The sequence below is a fragment of the Engystomops pustulosus genome, chromosome 7 (genome assembly GCF_040894005.1).
Source record: "Engystomops pustulosus chromosome 7, aEngPut4.maternal, whole genome shotgun sequence".
Classification (NCBI taxonomy): Eukaryota; Metazoa; Chordata; class Amphibia; order Anura; family Leptodactylidae; genus Engystomops; species Engystomops pustulosus.
This window is the reverse complement of record NC_092417.1, coordinates 113,030,806-113,048,510: the sequence shown is the minus strand read 5'-3', so window position 1 is coordinate 113,048,510 and position 17,705 is coordinate 113,030,806. Positions and strand designations below refer to the sequence as shown.

Here is a 17,705-nt window from a genome sequence, read left to right as displayed (position 1 = left end):
GAGAGGCTGATGCAATAGGTTTCTCCCTGGGGCGACCCCAGAGATGTATGTAGGAATCCCTGAATGATGGAGGATGGGAAGCCAGTGATGGTGATGCAGCCTGATTCAGGGATAACACGGAGGGATGTTGTCCAAATCATTTTATAGTTCTTTATAAACGGTAGGCAACGGTATTCAAACGGTAGGCAACGGCCTTAACAGTAGCAGTATTCAGCAGAGCTTTAGGCTGGGCTGGTAAAGATGGAGCCGGGTCCAGATGGTGGACGTCTGCTTCCTTGTATTGTTTCTGGGGAGTGGCCGAGACACTTCTGCTTCCTGGTATTACGACACTGGCTGTTGCAGAACAGACATGTTCTGCTCTCTCCTCTGCTTACTGGAACTGACATGTGCTCCAAGAGGAAGTCTCTCACTCTGACCATGAGGTCTGACTCATCGCTCCTGCCCACCAGGAGGCCCACGCAGTGCCGAAGCAGCTATAGCTATAAACTTTAAAAAGTATTTACAGCTTACCCCTACCATTTGAACTGGTAGGTTTCCTTTAACTCCTATAACCCAAATTTAGTGCGTCCTTCAGTTTAGTTAGGATAAATTCCCCCCTTAAACTCTAATCTAAATAATAAGGGGAACTCGAGAATAGTATATTTAAAAAACATTATAAATTTTTATTTCATATATATTAAAACTAATACAGACATTGATTTATACAAAGACTAAAATGATCCCAAGATAATGGGGGAGACTTCAGCAGCTCATCTGTAGCAAGTTAGTTACAATTTTGAACAATGCATCAGATAAAAAACATCTCTTTCTATGGTAAGTAATGTACAGGTTATTACCTTCTTGCTATGGATGTTTGTCTACCCCGCGCCCTGACGCGCGTTTCGCCTATTGCTTCCTACCTTACCAGGCAGTGGCTACAGCTGCAATTACAAAGTTCTCTATTGATAAGAAACCTCCTAGAGAGGTGATGTCCCTAACAGTCTCCCTAATAGCTCCTAACATGGAGAGGACGCTAATTGCAACAACCACATGCATGTGTATGTGTGCGGGGGAATGTGTTCTACAGAAAGGAAGGCATAAGGTGGGGGTGCTAAGGAAAATGATGCATAAGGTGTGGGGGTTAATGAAATGGAGTTATAACATGATGGGGGTTACACAAAAAGGGAGGCACAGTGTATATTTCTTTTCCCCCAGTAAAAAGGTTTAGAGTGATCTTTACTGGTTTTACCTCACACTATCCAACATATTTTTTTCTATGAGCAAATACTTACTACTTCATAGAGCTGGCATAGGACTTCGGGTAGGTCAGCAGAAGCTAGGCAACATCTTTTCATGCCTTGGAAGTTCCAAAACAGAAGGAAGGGTAACCTGTCCATGATGCCAGTACTGAAAACTGAACAAGCTGTTGTTAACTGTAGCCACCCAGTAATTCAGATGATGAGTTTTTACTCAGTCTTCATATATTTTGGTATACATTTTTTGTATACCAAGGTATACATTTTCTCTGTTTATTTCCTCATTGTAATTGTATTCCCCCAAAGCTTCTTTTTTACTGCAAAATTTTATCTAAACAAACCTTTACCTGCTTTCATCCTCTGTACACAGTTTGGTGAATTTCCTTTACAGTGTGATTAATCTTGCAAGTGGTGAGAGTTATGCACATGTTATATGTGTTGTATTTAATACGTTATAGCAGTGGTGGTGAACCTAAGGTATGGGTACCAGGTCTGTGGGCACCAAGGCCATCATCCCAGCACATAGTTTGCCAGACTTGAGTTGAGTGACTCTAGGCATCTTCTTGCAATCCAGGGTAGCCCAGGATGTGCTCTTTTCATCACTATTTAAAGGACATTTATCACTAAAGCCCTTTTTTCTTAAAAAACAAGGGCATAAAAAGCTAAAAGAACAACATATCCTGCCAAAGGGGGCACACACCAGTAAGTCTGTATGTTTTATTTACAATCCTTGATCTGGTGATAGATTTTCTTTCATAGCATAACATTTGAGCTTTCCTGGACTACAGGAGGAGCAACAAGGTGCAGACAGGGCAGATTATCATTGTAGCTCCTGCCTCAGGATTCTTTCTGTTCAAGGGGACCGTGGAGGGAAAATACAATTACAATCCGAATTTGGCTGTAGTTTGGGCACTTGTTGTTTCTATGGAGTTGTGCTAACATGTAATAACTGCATCAAAAAAGATTTGGTCCACATTGGTCATATGCCATCACTTCTGTTTGGAAAGATATACAGACTTTTCTCCATACTACTGTACATTGCTAACAATCCAACAAAGTCATGGAAGGGATATACAGGTTAACCTTGTCCCTCTGTACTTGTTGGCAAACCCTGGAACCCTTAACCCATTTAAATGCAATTTTGTAGTATATACCACATAATGTAGTAATAAATATAACAATGCATATATGAAAATGTTGATTATTCATTTGTAAATTGAATGCTTGTTCTGTACTATCCAGGATACAAGGTGAAGATAAGCCTCCTGTTGTGCCATGCTATGCTATTACCTACACTGGGCAAATAACTATTTCTATGCCATTGCTGATTGTTAGTTCCTGTAAGCAAGACATCTTCAAATTCCCTTTTGATACCCAAAAGTGTAACCTGACATTTGGTTCCTATAACCACCCAGGTATGTTTATTTAGAACTGCATATTACATAATACATTATCTATATAATGAGCATAATATTTGTGTGTGTGTGTCTTTTTTTTTTTAATTTAATTTTTTCTTTTTACAAAACAGAAGAAAACATGCATAAAGCAAAAAAAACATATTTCATACAAGTCATTCAATGCTTTAAGACTGCAATACAAAAAAGGAGAGAAAAAAAGGGTCTTTAAAATGTTCCTCCAGTGTTTTAGAACTGCCCCGTCACAGATGTCTATCCCCGGCATTTTAATGGTATCTTTTTACTTATTACATCGCCGTTGCACATAAAAATTTCTCTGCTAGCTTGTTAGGGGCCAGATACCATCTTGAAATTATCTTATAATAACCTTCGTTGTGGTTCAGAAAGTTTAGGCTATTTAGTACCTCATTTAATGAAGAAAACCAGACTTTTAACAGGAAAGTCTTCCCTATGTCCAATTCCCACTTTAACATATAGGTTAGCTTATTATTTGAATAGCTAGTGGTAATTATATCTTTATATGCTATTGAAATTCCCCCTTTGTATTTATTCCCTGCATTCAAAAATTTTATAAAGTTCAGTAGATTTTGGTTATCCATATATAGTTTTCTTCGTATGGTATCTGATTTTAAGAATGACTCTATTTTTTTATAACTGAGGAATTCGCTTTTGGGAATGTTATACTTTTGGTGGACCTCCTCAAAGGTCATTAAAGTGCCCTCCTTAAAAATGTCATCGACTGATGTTTCCTTAGTTCCTTAATGTTTCCTTAATTCCATTTAAGAAATGACAGGTCTGGGATACATAGACTTAAAACTTCTATCTTAACCCCTTGTCTCCCCATAGACAACCCCTTTTTTTGTGAATGATAAAAATGCCATGCCTTTAACATTGCTTTTGTGGAGTCTAGGATAGGTAAGTTAACTGAGCCCCCTAGCCACTCGACAACTATAAGACTTTTTAAAGAAGTTTTCCTTAGCACCTCTTCTTCTATGTTTATCCATTTTTTTTCTTGTATCTTTCCAAAAAAGTTTAATTGGTTCTATACATATGGCATCTTGATATCGCAACAGGTTCGGGTAGGCCGTGCCCTCTAAAAATTTAGGGGCAAAGAGCGTGTCTCTGGGGAGCCTCGGGGGCTTCCCTTTCCAGATGTACCTGTCAATGTATTTTTGCAACCTTTTTATTTCCTCCCTAGAAAAAACATTAATGGGATACATCTCATAAAATAGAATATTATGGGAATTATTTTTCTTTTAACCGCTGCTATTTTGTTTAGCCACGTCAGGTGGCATTTCTGCAGGTAACTTACTATATTATTTACTTTATTGTTTAGTTCTGCTAAGTTTTTTGTAATAAAAGAGGGGAGAGCGGGCAGCCCTATTGGACACCGTTAGTGATTGCAAATTTTTCAGAGCAAAACCCCAGGCTTTTGGAATCGTTATTATTTTAGCTATTAGCATTTCATCTGGTATATAGATTTTATGTTTGATTTCGTTGAACATCTCAACTAAGTATGGAGATAGTATATCGCTAAACTGGGAATAATACTCATTTATTAGTCCATCCGGACCTGGTGCCTTAGCCTTTTTAAAATTGCCTATTATTGTCTGGACTTCGTTTAAGGTGATATCTGCTGTCAGCTGCTGTGCCTGCTGTGAATTTATGCTGGGTAAAGATAGTGAGTCAAGAAAGGCATTTATGAGGTGTGCGTCTGGTTTAGAGACTGCGCCTTGGGCCTCCAGATTATATAAGCCTGAATAATACTTTTGGAAGGTGGCTACAATTTTTTGAGGGTCAAAAGTAACTGACCCGTCGAGTGTTATGATTTTTTCTAGTTTACTATTTATTGTTTCTTCCTTAAGTTTGTGTGTTAACAATTTATTTCTATTACCGTCCATTTCAAATTTGTGTTGTTTTTGTTTGCGCGGTGTCTCTCTTTATTCTTTAAGGGATAACAACTGTATCTTTTGCCGTAAATGTGTAATTATATCTGCAGTATTTTTATTTGGGTTTAATTTGTGACATTTCTCTAGCGTGTTAATACATTTTATGAGAACATCCCGTTCTTTACATTCTTCCTTTCTCATATGGGAGTTTAACATTCTAAGATGCCCCCTAAAGAAAGCCTTATGAGCACACCATAAAAGTGTTGGTGAATTGCACCCCTCTAAGTTTTTTTCAAAAAAGTTTATTAAATCTACCTTTAGCCTTTCACTAAAATTTTTAAGTACTGTGTGGCTTAGCCTCCATGTTCTGCCGAGCACTATCGTGCCTTTGACGGAAATTTTCAGTTTTATAGGGGAGTGATCTGAGAGTATCATTGGGAGTATATCCGCTTCACCGTCTTATCTATTAATGATCTGCTCACCAGGAAGTAGTCTATCTGTGAATAGCTCGAGTGTGGGTTAGAAAAGAATGTGTAATCTCGTTTTTCTACATTCTCATATCTCCACACATCGTGCAAATTCACCTCTTTTATGATTTCGTCAATACAAGGTCTCCTTTTGCTTTACTCGTGGAGCATTACTCGTGGATTACTCGTGGTATCTAAGCGTGCGTTTATAATTGCATTAAAATCTCCCCCCACAATAATGTTTCCATTATAGTAACTGGTCGTTTTGTTTATAATGTTTCTGATAAACTTCTTTTGTCCTTGGTTTGGGGCATAAATATTTAGTTTCGTATATGGTTGGTTATAGATAAGACAGTGAATTAGGACACACCTCCCTGACTATCCTGATCACATTTCACCTCTGCAATCGGAAGCGTTTTTTTGATTGCAATCAGCACACCCGCTTTTTTCTTATTTTTTTCTGAAGCAAAGTATATTAATCTATAGAGATTATCCGTAAATCTATGTTGATCTTGTTCCAGCAAGTGTGTTTCTTGCAACAAAACAACGTCTGGGGAATAAGATTTTATACTGTTCCATACTGTAAATCTCTTAGCTGGAAAGTTAACCTCTCGAACGTTTATACTTATCAGATCTAGATACACCATCTTTATTTATAAAATACATTTTTTACTTTCCTTCTGTTTTCCGTGACGGGCTGTACGAACGTACTGGCCCACAGAAAAACATAAACCGAGGAACAAAAAAAAAAAAACACACAAAAAAAAACGAAAAAAAAAACATACTCTTCAAAGAAAATTAAACTTGCAGTCAATATCCAAAATAACTTAAACCATTTTAGCCGGTAATACTCCTGACCGGCAGTGAAATGGCTGGTGAGGAAGATGAAAATCCGTAGAGAGCCTATGCGGAATTGCATCGAGTTCCAATTGCATCTTGGAGGGTGGTTAAAGGGAACCTGTCACCAGGAGACCCATTTTTAGCACTCCCCCAGCCCCCACAGAGCATAGTACATACACTACCAAAGTGTTTTTGTATTAAAAATTGGTTTTACAGAAAAAAAGATATGTTATATTGTACCTTTCATTAGCATCTGCTGTGTGACTAGGCAGTTGCCAAAAGGGAGGGGCTGGAAAGGAGCAGTTCCCCCCCCCCCACCCTTGGGAAACATGTGACCTTTTCAAATATATGAATAACTCCTCACACTAGGGATTGGCTGTAGAGGAGCAGGGGGCGTCGCTAAGCCAAGTGATGGGTGTTTTCATATATTTGAAAAGGTCACATGGAGTAGCTGTTCCCTAAGGGTGGGGGAGAGCTGCTCCTTTCCAGTCCCTCCTTTTTGGCAACTGCCTAGTCACACAGCAGATGCTAATGAAAGGTACAATATAACATATCTTTTTTTCTGTAAAACCAATTTTTAATACAAAAACACTTTGGCAGTGTATGTACTATACTCTGTGGGTACTGGGGAAGTGCTAAAAATGGGTCTCCTGGTGACAGGTTCCCTTTAAAAAAAACAATTTACAATAATATTTTATGGAGACTGGCAGGACACAATAAATCATGGCAAAAATGGGTATCACCATTTTTTTCCTTTCTATGTCTTTTATCTTTATACATCAATTTCCTGTCTTGGGAGCTGAGTTCCGCGGCGTACACGTCAGCTTTTAATTTCTCGGGGATATGTAGTTCCTTATTTGGTGTGCGTTGAGATTCATGCATCCATCCCCATTTTATCAATAGATCTTCTGCTCTTCTAGTTGTGGAGCAAATGTAATTTTGGTCATCCTAAACGTGTGTATGTGTGTGTCTAATATATATATATATATATATATATACACTCACCGGCCACTTTATTAGGTACACCATGCTAGTAACGGGTTGGACCCCCTTTTGCCTTCAGAACTGCCTCAATTCTTCGTGGCATAGATTCGACAAGGTGCTGGAAGCATTCCTCAGAGATTTTGGTCCATATTGACATGATGGCATCACACAGTTGCCGCAGATTTGTCGGCTGCACATCCATGATGCGAATCTCCCGTTCCACCACATCCCAAAGATGCTCTATTGGATTGAGATCTGGTGACTGTGGAGGCCATTTGAGTACAATGAACTCATTTTCATGTTCAAGAAACCAGTCTGAGATGATTCCAGCTTTATGACACGGCGCATTATCCTGCTGAAAGTAGCCATCAGATGTTGGGTACATTGTGGTCATAAAGGGATGGACATGGTCAGCAACAATACTCAGGTAGGCTGTGGCGTTGCAACGATGCTCAATTGGTACCAAGGGGCCCAAGAGTGCCAAGAAAATATTCCCCACACCATGACACCACCACCACCAGCCTGAACCGTTGATACAAGGCAGGATGGATCCATGCTTTCATGTTGTTGACGCCAAATTCTGACCCTACCATCCGAATGTCGCAGCAGAAATTGAGACTCATCAGACCAGGCAACGTTTTTCTAATCTTCTACTGTCCAATTTCGATGAGCTTGTGCAAATTGTAGCCTCAGTTTCCTGTTCTTAGCTGAAAGTAGTGGCACCCGGTGTGGTCTTCTGCTGCTGTAGCCCATCTGCCTCAAAGTTCGACGTACTGTGCGTTTAGAGATGCTCTTCTGCCTACCTTGGTTGTAACGGGTGGTGATTTGAGTCACTGTTGCCTTTCTATCAGCTCGAACCAGTCTGCCCATTCTCCTCTGACCTCTGGCATTAACAAGGCATTTCCGCCCACTGAACTGCCGCTCACTGGATGTTTTTTCTTTTTCAGACCATTCTCTGTAAACCCTAGAGATGGTTGTGCGTGAAAATCCCAGAAGATCAGCAGTTTCTGAAATACTCAGACCAGCCCTTCTGGCACCAACAACCATGCCACGTTCAAAGGCACTCAAATCACCTTTCTTCCCCATACTGATGCTCGGTTTGAACTGCAGGAGATTGTCTTGACCATGTCTACATGCCTAAATGCACTGAGTTGCCGCCATGTGATTGGCTGATTAGAAATTAAGTGTTAACGAGCAGTTGGACAGGTGTACCTAATAAAGTGGCCGGCGAGTGTATATATTTTGTGCTCCATGCAGCTAGATCACTTAGGTACCTGAATGGCTGGCAGAGAGCAGCCTAGTGCTTGTCTGTGGTCACTGTGCAGGGTACCACAATTGTGTAAAAGAGGCTGGGGCAGACTGAAAGGGGTTTTCCCAAGGACAAAAGTTAGGCCCTTTTCCGTGGATAGCCGCTGGGGGTATAAGCAGGGCTCTGGCTCCACAGAAATAACAATGACCCTGTTATACTGCCACCGCCCAGTGCGTTCTCTCAACTTTCTGTCGAAAGTTGTGTTTCACAATAAATAAATGTGCAAGCATCTTTTTATATGTAAACATATACACAAAATACTGGCACATACTGCATCATGTGTGCTCATGGTACATGAAAAAAGTGGTGGTAGAATTAATAAACCTTACAAGTATGGCATGGGGAGCCATTCACCTGAATAAATGAAGCATCAGCCTTGCTGCAGTTTTCACCAATAATATCAGCCAAAGCTAGTGGAACACTGACAATGGAAAGATATCTGCATCTGTGTTTTTTTTACATATTTTCACTACATAATGATGAAAACTATTGACCAATAAGTTGAATTGTAAAAGTTTTTTATGATTACATGATTTTTTAAATGATTTTTTATGTTTTTTTTCTTACAGTAGAAGAGATTGAAATGATTACAAGAATGAATTCCTCGATGATCTTTAAAGATACAATTGATGTGTTTGTAAACCAGGGAGATTGGAACCTGTTAAATATCACAGTGAAAAAAAATAATATTATAGCTAGTGAGACACCTTACAGTACTGTTTACTTTGAGGTAAGAAATATAATAATTGCACCATTTGTCCAGACCTCCCAACTTCTTTTTTTATATCATTCTTCATTATTGAGCAAGATAAAAGGCAGGTACAGTATGATAATGGGAACATTCTCAACAAATCATACATACAGCCCCTAGAGCGCGCAGGCGCAAGGGTAAAGAGAAAGATGTATCAGCTTATACAAAGCTTGAGGAAGTAAATTATTAAGCAAGGTTAAAGGGCTATTCTCATCTGGGCATTCACATTCAGTTTGATAAATCTGCCATATATAACCATTTCTTCAATTAGATGTTATTAAAAAAAAATGTTCCTTTATGAAGATAATTTCTCATAAATGTAGTCATTTTGTCCCTTAGAAACGAGATAGCTTCCTCGGATACGGCCACCTCTGCCTGAGAGATTGCACAAATAAACAAAAAAGGTTTTGTATATGAAGTGTCCTGGAGTTACTGCAAGACCCACAGCTGTCCTGTGGTAATGATTGCTGAATCCAGGAAATCAGACAGGACTCTATAGCACACATCTGGCCACTGCTGCCAGAGTGTCACGTGGTCATAACCGAGGAAGCTGATCTCGTTTCTAAGGGACAACATGGCTATGTTTATAGGAAATTATCTTCACACAGGAACATTTTTTTAATAACATCCAATTGAAGAAATGTTTATATATGGAAGATTAGTGAAACTGAATGTGAATGCCTAGATGAGAATACCCCTTTAAGCTTTTAATTAAACTATCAGTATAACAGCATTTAGTGAAACAAACAGCAAGGGAGTTAGCTGGTAATAAAATAATCCTGGTCTAGTGAAAAGCGTGTACAATACCTTAGTTCTCATCATCAACTTAAGGCACATCGGAAGCCAAGATATGTATATAAGGTAGTTATCTCCTTTTACTAGTGGGGGGTTGGACCCCATCACAGTTTAGAGAGACTTCGGAAGGGGGAGGAAAGATATAGGTTAGGAAAGGGTGTGGGTTTCAATAAGCAACATCTCGGGTTCACACTCAATAGCGGGTGTGTTTACAGACCTACCCAAATTCGAGGAAATCCGTAGAGTTCCTGAAGTCAAGCAATGGTCCCCAGGTCTTTAAATGTTGTTCAGAAGTTTGGTTTAAGCTCTTCCATCTTATGCGCACAACTTTTCTTTTTTTTTTGTATATTCCATTGTTTTATTTCTAATTCCTTATTAAATAGATTAAATATAATTGTATTATTGGTGTTAGGGACGATTCACACTGCCATTGCCCACCATACCGTAGCACGGCTAGCACACGGCAGCGGCCCCAGGGAGAGGAGGAGGTGAGCTCTGCTCACCCCCGACCCTCTTTATAGGAATATACAGCGCATGGCGCCGTATTCCGTAGAAAGATCCCTTGATGACGCAGGTGCTCCAGCGAAACATGTATGGGGGGGGCCCGTGAATGTGTTTTAAGGTGTCTTGTTTGAGGCTGCTTAACAGTGTCAATTGGAGATACACTAATCTAATACAATAGTTTGAGGGGAAATATTCCCCCTAAAGGGATTTGTTATGTGTAGCAGCCCCAGCACGTATTTCTAACATTCTTTATTGAGTGAATTACAGAAATGTATATTTTATTAGGGGAATATTAATAAAAGTTAAGTTTTAGGCCTGACCAATAAGGCTTTTCTGTCTTATTAAACCCTTAAGGACGCAGCCGTTTTGTAGCTTAAGGCTGAGTCCCATTTTTTGGATTCTGACTTGCGTCACTTTATATGGTTATAACTTTTGAACACTATTACTTATCAAAGCGATTCTGAGATAGTTTTTTCTTCACATGTTGTACTTCATTTTAGTGGTAAATTTTGGCTGATAAGTTTTGCATTTATATACAAAAAAAGAAAAAAATGATGAATTATTTTAAAAATTTACCATTTTTGAAATTCGAAATCACCACGTTTTCAGGTAGATAGATTTACCACCTAAATAACTTTCTGAATTACATTTCCCATATGTTTACTTTACATTTTCATAATATTTTAAATGTCTGGATAATTTATCGAATATCGCTTTTCCGGATTTTCATAATTGACTATTTTGGGGATAAATACAGTTTTGAATGAAATTTTACATATTTAACATCAAATCCCCCTATCTAACTGACCATTTTTAAAATCGGCACTCCTCAAACTATCAGACACAGCTTTTAGGAAGATTATTAACCCCTTGAGATCTTCATAGTAAATTAATCAAAATTAGGTGAAATTTAGAATGGTCAAATTGTGTCTGTTATACGTTCATTTAACCCTAAAATGTACACATTTCCAAAAGATAAAAAGAGAAAACCCACCATACAATTTGTTATGAAATTTCTCCTGACTACAGAGACCCCCCCCTTCACATGTGGCCATGACTTGTTTTCTGGGTGCACGGCGAGGCACAGAAGGGAAGGAGGGACCCGCAGATGCCAAGATTTAGTTTCCTCATTGGCTACTTTTGTAGGCTATACAATTTTCACTTTTTCTTTATTGAGCCATGTGACAGCATTTTTCCAGTGTCACCATTTTGGGGTTGGTATCCCCTATTGTTGAAAATTTAGGAACTTTTTTTGAGGTCACGAATAGAAAAACATCAATTCTGTACTGGAATTTTTACTTTTTTTTTTTGTGTTCACCATATAGCCTAACAATCATGTTATCCTTATTCTATGGGTCGATACGATTACGGGGATACCAGACTTGAAAATTTTTTCTTACCTATTACAAAATTTGCCAAATAAAACCCTAATGTGGGGGAAAATCTATCATTTTGCATTGCCGTCTTCCAAGTGGCATAACATTGTTACGTTTTTGGCTACGGAGCTGGTTGATGGATTGTATTTTGTGGGACATGTTGTACTTTGCAACAGTATCATTCTGGAGTACATATGTTTTGTTGATCACCTTTTATTGCATTTTTGTGGGATTTAATAGGTAAAAATCATATTTTTTGGTGAGTTTTTAATCATCGCAAGGGTTCAATAATTATTTACTTTTATTCTTTGGGTTGTTACAGATGCGGTGATACCATATATGTGGGGTTTGTGTTATGATTTAGACTTTTTTTGCATTATATGTCTCTTTATATGTTTTGGGGCTTATGGGCATTTTTAGTGATTTATAAACTTATTTTTTATTGAAAAACTTTTTTTTTTCACTTTTTTACTTGTTCCACCATTGGACATCTGATTGCTTGTTCATGATAATACTCACTGACGCCAACTTTCAGGCATCTCTGGGGTCCCGATCAGACCCCAGAGATGCCATAGCAACGATCGGCGCCCCCGCAAATGGCACGGGGGTGCTGATCGTGGGGGAAAGACCTCTGGAAGGCAAGTTAAATGCAGCGGTCGCTGACATCCCACGACCCCCGATGCCGGTTCAGCTCCTGTGCAGAGCTGAACCGGTATTGTCTCCGTGCAGTAGCTGTACTGCGCTGAGGGCAGTACAGCTAGGGCGCGGAGCGCTAAGGAGTTAAAATATACAAATAAGCTGAATAACCCCAATATTTGCAATCTGTCATTGTATTCCAGTCCCTCCATATCCTTCATAAGCCCCTTTGCACCTGAACCTATTTCTTTTTTATACAACGGTGCACTATAATGGTATTTGCTTTAGTAGCAGGTGCCTGGCATTGATCAATAAAATTAGGTTTACCATCCACCCCCAAGTCTTTTTCTCCTTTAGAAATGTACCATTAAAAACATTATTATAATTTGCATTTAATCAACTTAAGTACATTACCTTACATGTATCTACATTAAACCTCATTAGCCATTTGTCAGCCTAGGCCTTCGGCTTCCACAAATTCCTCTGTAATGTTATACTGTTGGCCTAGGTATTAATTACATTACAGAGCTATGTATCTGCAAATATTGAAACTCTACAGTGTAAACCCTCTATGAGCACCCCAGTGGTAACCAAACTTGCTATGGCACCCACTGGTGACTTCACACCAACCTGAAAATGTCCCATTAAAGGGGTTCGCCCAAATAAATTTTCAAATTGCAATCCCCTAGAGATTTTTTTATACAAAAAGGATAATTTTAAACCCCTTACTTTACAATTTTACTTTACAGTTTTATTGCTGTTTTAGCTCCTATCACTCCCTAGGCTGGTCAGTGTAAGATCCCAGAGTCTCTCTAAGCAGACACTTCATGATCCCTCTAGTGCTGCGAGATGTATGCTGACAATGTGGTTAGGTTATCAGGGTACATGTTTATCTACACTCTCATTTAGCTTCTGAACATTCACTAGTATCTGACACATAGAAAGAGAGATGAGACAGATGAGAAATGATGAGATCCATGAGATGCATATAACGCACAATGACATTCTCAGCTCTGCTATCTCAGCCATAACATACACCCCCTACCCTGGATAAAGACCTCATCTTATCTGTAGTTTGTAGAGTAAGTCTCCTCACAATGCTTTTTTCAGGCAGGAAGTCTGTTTCTGTGAGCTCATCTAGGAATGCAAGGGTGGGGGCTGGAGTACAGAGAGGAGCTCACTGCAGCATCACACAGGAGAACAATATGTCCTACCTGACCCTAGACTTCCAATTTAAGGCCGGATCCCGGGGCAAAAACGTATGTACTCCAAAATGATACCAGGCAAAGTACAATATGTCCCATAAAAAAAGCAATTAACCAGCTCCCTAGCCAAAGAAATAAAAATGTTATGCCACTTGGAAGATGGCAATGCAAAAATGATATTTCCCACATTATGGTTTTATTTGGCAAATTTTGTAAAACATAAGAAAAAATATTCAAGTCTGGTATCCCCGTAATCGTATTGACACATAGTATAAAAATAACATGATTATTAGGTTATATGGTGAGCACCAAAAAAAAAAAGTTAAAAATCCAGGATAGAATTGATGCTTTTCTACTCATGCCTTTGAACGTGGCATGGTTGTTGGTGCCAGAAGGGCTGGTCTGAGTATTTCAGAAATTGCTGATCTACTGGGATTTTCACGCACAACCATCTCTAGGGTTTACAGAGAATGGTCCGAAAAAGAAAAAACATCCAGTGAGCGGCAGTTCTGTGGGCAGAAATGCCTTGTTGATGCCAGAGGTCAGAGGAGAATGGGCAGACTGGTTCGAGCTGATAGAAAGGCAACAGTGACTCAAATCACCACCCGTTACAACCAAGGTAGGCAGAAGAGCCTCTCTGAACGCACAGTACGTCAAACTTTGAGGCAGATGGGCTACAGCAGCAGAAGACCACACCGGGTGCCACTCCTTTCAGCTAAGAACAGGAAACTGAGGCTACAATTTGCACAAGCTCATCGAAATTGGACAGTAGAAGTTTGGAAAAACGTTGCCTGGTCTGATGAGTCTCGATTTCTGCTGCGACATTTGGATGGTAGGGTCAGAATATGGCGTCAACAACATGAAAGCATGGATCCATCCTGCCTTGTATCAACGATTCAGGCTGGTGGTGGTGGTGTCATGGTGTGGGGAATATTTTCTTGGCACTCTTTGGGCCCCTTGGTACCAATTGAGCATCGTTGCAATGCCACAGCCTACCTGAGTATTGTTGCTGACCATGTCCATCCCTTTATGACCACAATGTACCCAACATCTGATGGCTACTTTCAGCAGGATAATGCGCCATGTCATAAAGCTGGAATCATCTCAGACTGGTTTCTTGAACATGACAATGAGTTCACTGTACTCAAATGGCCTTCACAGTCACCAGATCTCAATTCAATAGAGCATCTTTGGGATGTGGTGGAACGGGAGATTCGCATCATGGATGTGCAGCCGACAAATCTGCGGCAACTGTGTGATGCCATCATGTCAATTTGGACCAAAATCTCTGAGGAATGCTTCCAGCACCTTGTTGAATCTATGCCATGAAGAATTGAGGCAGTTCTGAAGGCAAAAGGGGGTCCAACCCATTACTAGCATGGTGTACCTAATAAAGTGGCTGGTGAGTGTATATCATGGAGGCTGAAATCTGCAGCATAAGTGCTTATGAATTTTTACTTTGTGTTGTAAATGTTTTAATTTGGTGAAGTAATTAGTGAAGTATGTAAAAGTGATCATAGCAGTATACAGCAGTAAGTGAGAGATTCATAATTTATATTTTTAGTAGAATCACTTTGCATGTAGCATGAGAGAACAATCCTTCAGCATAATAACAGGCTACAATAACAGAAGGTCATGTAACTGGACATACAGTTTTATTTGTACTTATTTGTTATTTTTCATTTTTAGATCACTGTAAAGCGATCACCTATAGTTTATGTCATTACACTACTTGTCCCAGCATGCTTTATGGTTCTTTTGGATATCATCAGTATGTTCATACAGATGGATTCTGGAGAAAGACTTGGCTTTAAAATAATCATTGTGTTGGGCTTCTCTGTGCTCCTTCTAATCCTTAACACCATGCTTCCAAACTCTGCGGACCCTCCATTTTTAGGTATGCTTTCATTTTGATACTTATTTGTTAACCTAGAGGGGCCACCACAAGCATATGATGGTCTTGTTACAGATTGAAATGGGTCCCTTGACCACCCATTCAAAACTTTGGCATGCATAGATTAACATAGCAATTGCCTGCCCTGAGGATTTTGGCTCCACATGTGCATTTGGAATGATTATGAACCAATGAACTAGTAATTGGTGTAGTTTCCTTATTGTCCATATTTGGTCATTAAAGTTCAGTTTGTAATTGGTAAAATAGGCTGAAAATAAACTGTGAAATAGTAGCTCTGGCTAAGAAACCTCATATTATCAATTCTAAAACATAAGCGCTCCATTATTTTTATTCTATTTCTATTGAATGAGGAATTCTCTCTTTTTAGGCATATTTTGCTGTGTGTGTATGGCTGTGATGGTGTTCAGTATATTGGGATGTATTGCTGTCTCCTATATGTTGGTGCTTTCTGAATCTCAATGTTCCATGCCTCCCTGGATAAAATTCTGGATCTTGAGATTCTTGTCACGTGCCCTATGCTTTAAAGAAAAATCCTTTTTGAAGTTTGGGATGAACCTTTCATCAACAGAAACATGTGAGTAGTTATATATTGGTAAAGGGAAGGGATAACACAGTGGGGCACATTTACTTACCCGGTCCTGTTGCGAAGGTAGTGCATCCGATGTCCACCAGGTGTTCCTGTTGCACCGAGGTCTGCCGGAGTTCACCATCCTATCCTGGGTGCATGTAAGCACGTGTCAAGCAACACATTTTTTTTTTTATTCTGCAGTTTTTTCGAATCCGTCCTGTTTTCCGATGCCCCCCCCCCCCCCCCCCATTTCCGTTGTATGCATGCCGGCACTGATGCACCACAATCCGATCACATGCACCAAAAACCCAGGGCAATTCAGGGAAAAACGGGACAAATCGGTAATATTCGGGAAACCCGACAAAAAATAGCGATAGGGGCCCTTAGTAAATGACCACCAGTATCTCACAGACTAACAGACTGTATATTTCTTAGATGTTAATAAGAGAGCACTGGAAGAACAAAGCTTGCAAACAGAAAATAAGATTGAAAGTACCAAGGATGACAGTATGGAGGTAAAGCTGATGAAGATGCTGATGCAAGAGGTCTTGAAGATCCACAAGAAAATTGTTGAGTCTAAGGAAATGGATGACATCAAGACAGAATGGCATGCCGCAGCCCTTGTAGTGGATCGGATCGTCCTTGTAATGTACCTCCTGGTTATAGTCATTTTAGTTATTGCTGTGCTCTTTGTCTGGTCCACATAATTATTACACATTGGTACACTAATGTACCAGAAATACTTTTCATGATCTGCTTAATTGTGTAGCTTAAAGGGGACCAGCTTTTACACTAAACTAACAGCAAACTCAGGTGTGAATGAGGCTTTCTAGAATTCCCCATTTATGTAAAAATTTGCCTGTTGAACCATTAAAAATCATCTCTAAAGTAATTGAGCAGAGAAGTCATTTTTTCGCTTGAGATAAATAATTTTTATAGTTCAAAGGTTTGCCATAATTTAATTAAAGACTGTAGCAATCCAAATCAGTGGTCTCCAACTTTTTTGTATACGGGGAGCAGCAACACCTAATTTTTTTGTTTCAATGACCGTCAGGTAACCCCTTATCATGCTCCCTAGGAAAAGAAATTGGTTGCCCCACAAATACCCATATACCCATATATCTAACCCCAACCCATATAATTTGCCATTTCCAGGAGCCCCTGTCTTTCCTGCAGCTTCCCCCTTTTCTTCAGCCGCCTCCTGATGCTTTTTTTTCTGTTGTCTGTCTATACAAGAAGAGGTCTACAGAAAGAAGGATATTATAATACCTTTTTCTATAGCATCCACACACTTATAATGTACGTTTGTCTATGCGGAAAAAAAAAAAAACATACCGCACATACTTGAGTATAAGCCAAGGCACCTAATTTTAACACAAAAAACCAGGGAAAACTTATTGACTCAAGTTTAAGCCGAAGGAAAATGCAGCTGCTAACGCAGTCGCTAATCTTTCCTATACTCCTCCAATCTTTCCTTTACTCCATCACCCTCTGTGCCATACATGTCAGACCCAAGGCTGTATTTCTTCTGGAGATTTGTAAATATCCTATGGAAAAATGCCATATAATGCAATACAGGAGAATTTTTTTTTCATACACATCGGGGCTCATTTACTAAGGGCCCCACAGACCGCACTTTTGTAGGACATCCCGACAATTTCCGTTTTGCGCCGCTGGGACAGGGATTTAAGTTAACCCACGTCAGACAGCCTGGATCGGGGATCGCGCAGGGACAGGTAAGTAAATGTACCCCACCATTTTAGTTTTTGAAAATGTAGTAAAACACAATAAAACCTATATAAATTTAGTATCATCA

At 39.5% G+C, this 17,705-nt stretch overlaps 1 protein-coding gene across 1 annotated transcript in view; it reads left to right on the top strand.

Annotated features, from left to right (window-relative positions):
- Positions 1–16,753, top strand: part of LOC140068934 (5-hydroxytryptamine receptor 3A-like) — a 32,148-nt gene extending 15,395 nt beyond the window's left edge. The window contains exons 5-9 of the mRNA XM_072114283.1: positions 2,478–2,650; positions 8,709–8,869; positions 15,096–15,303; positions 15,689–15,895; positions 16,325–16,753. Coding sequence (XP_071970384.1) covers positions 2,478–2,650; positions 8,709–8,869; positions 15,096–15,303; positions 15,689–15,895; positions 16,325–16,596 — 1,021 coding nt within the window. The 3' untranslated portion in view covers positions 16,597–16,753. The remainder of the gene's footprint in view (positions 1–2,477; positions 2,651–8,708; positions 8,870–15,095; positions 15,304–15,688; positions 15,896–16,324) is intronic.
- Positions 16,754–17,705: the final 952 nt, after the last annotated feature.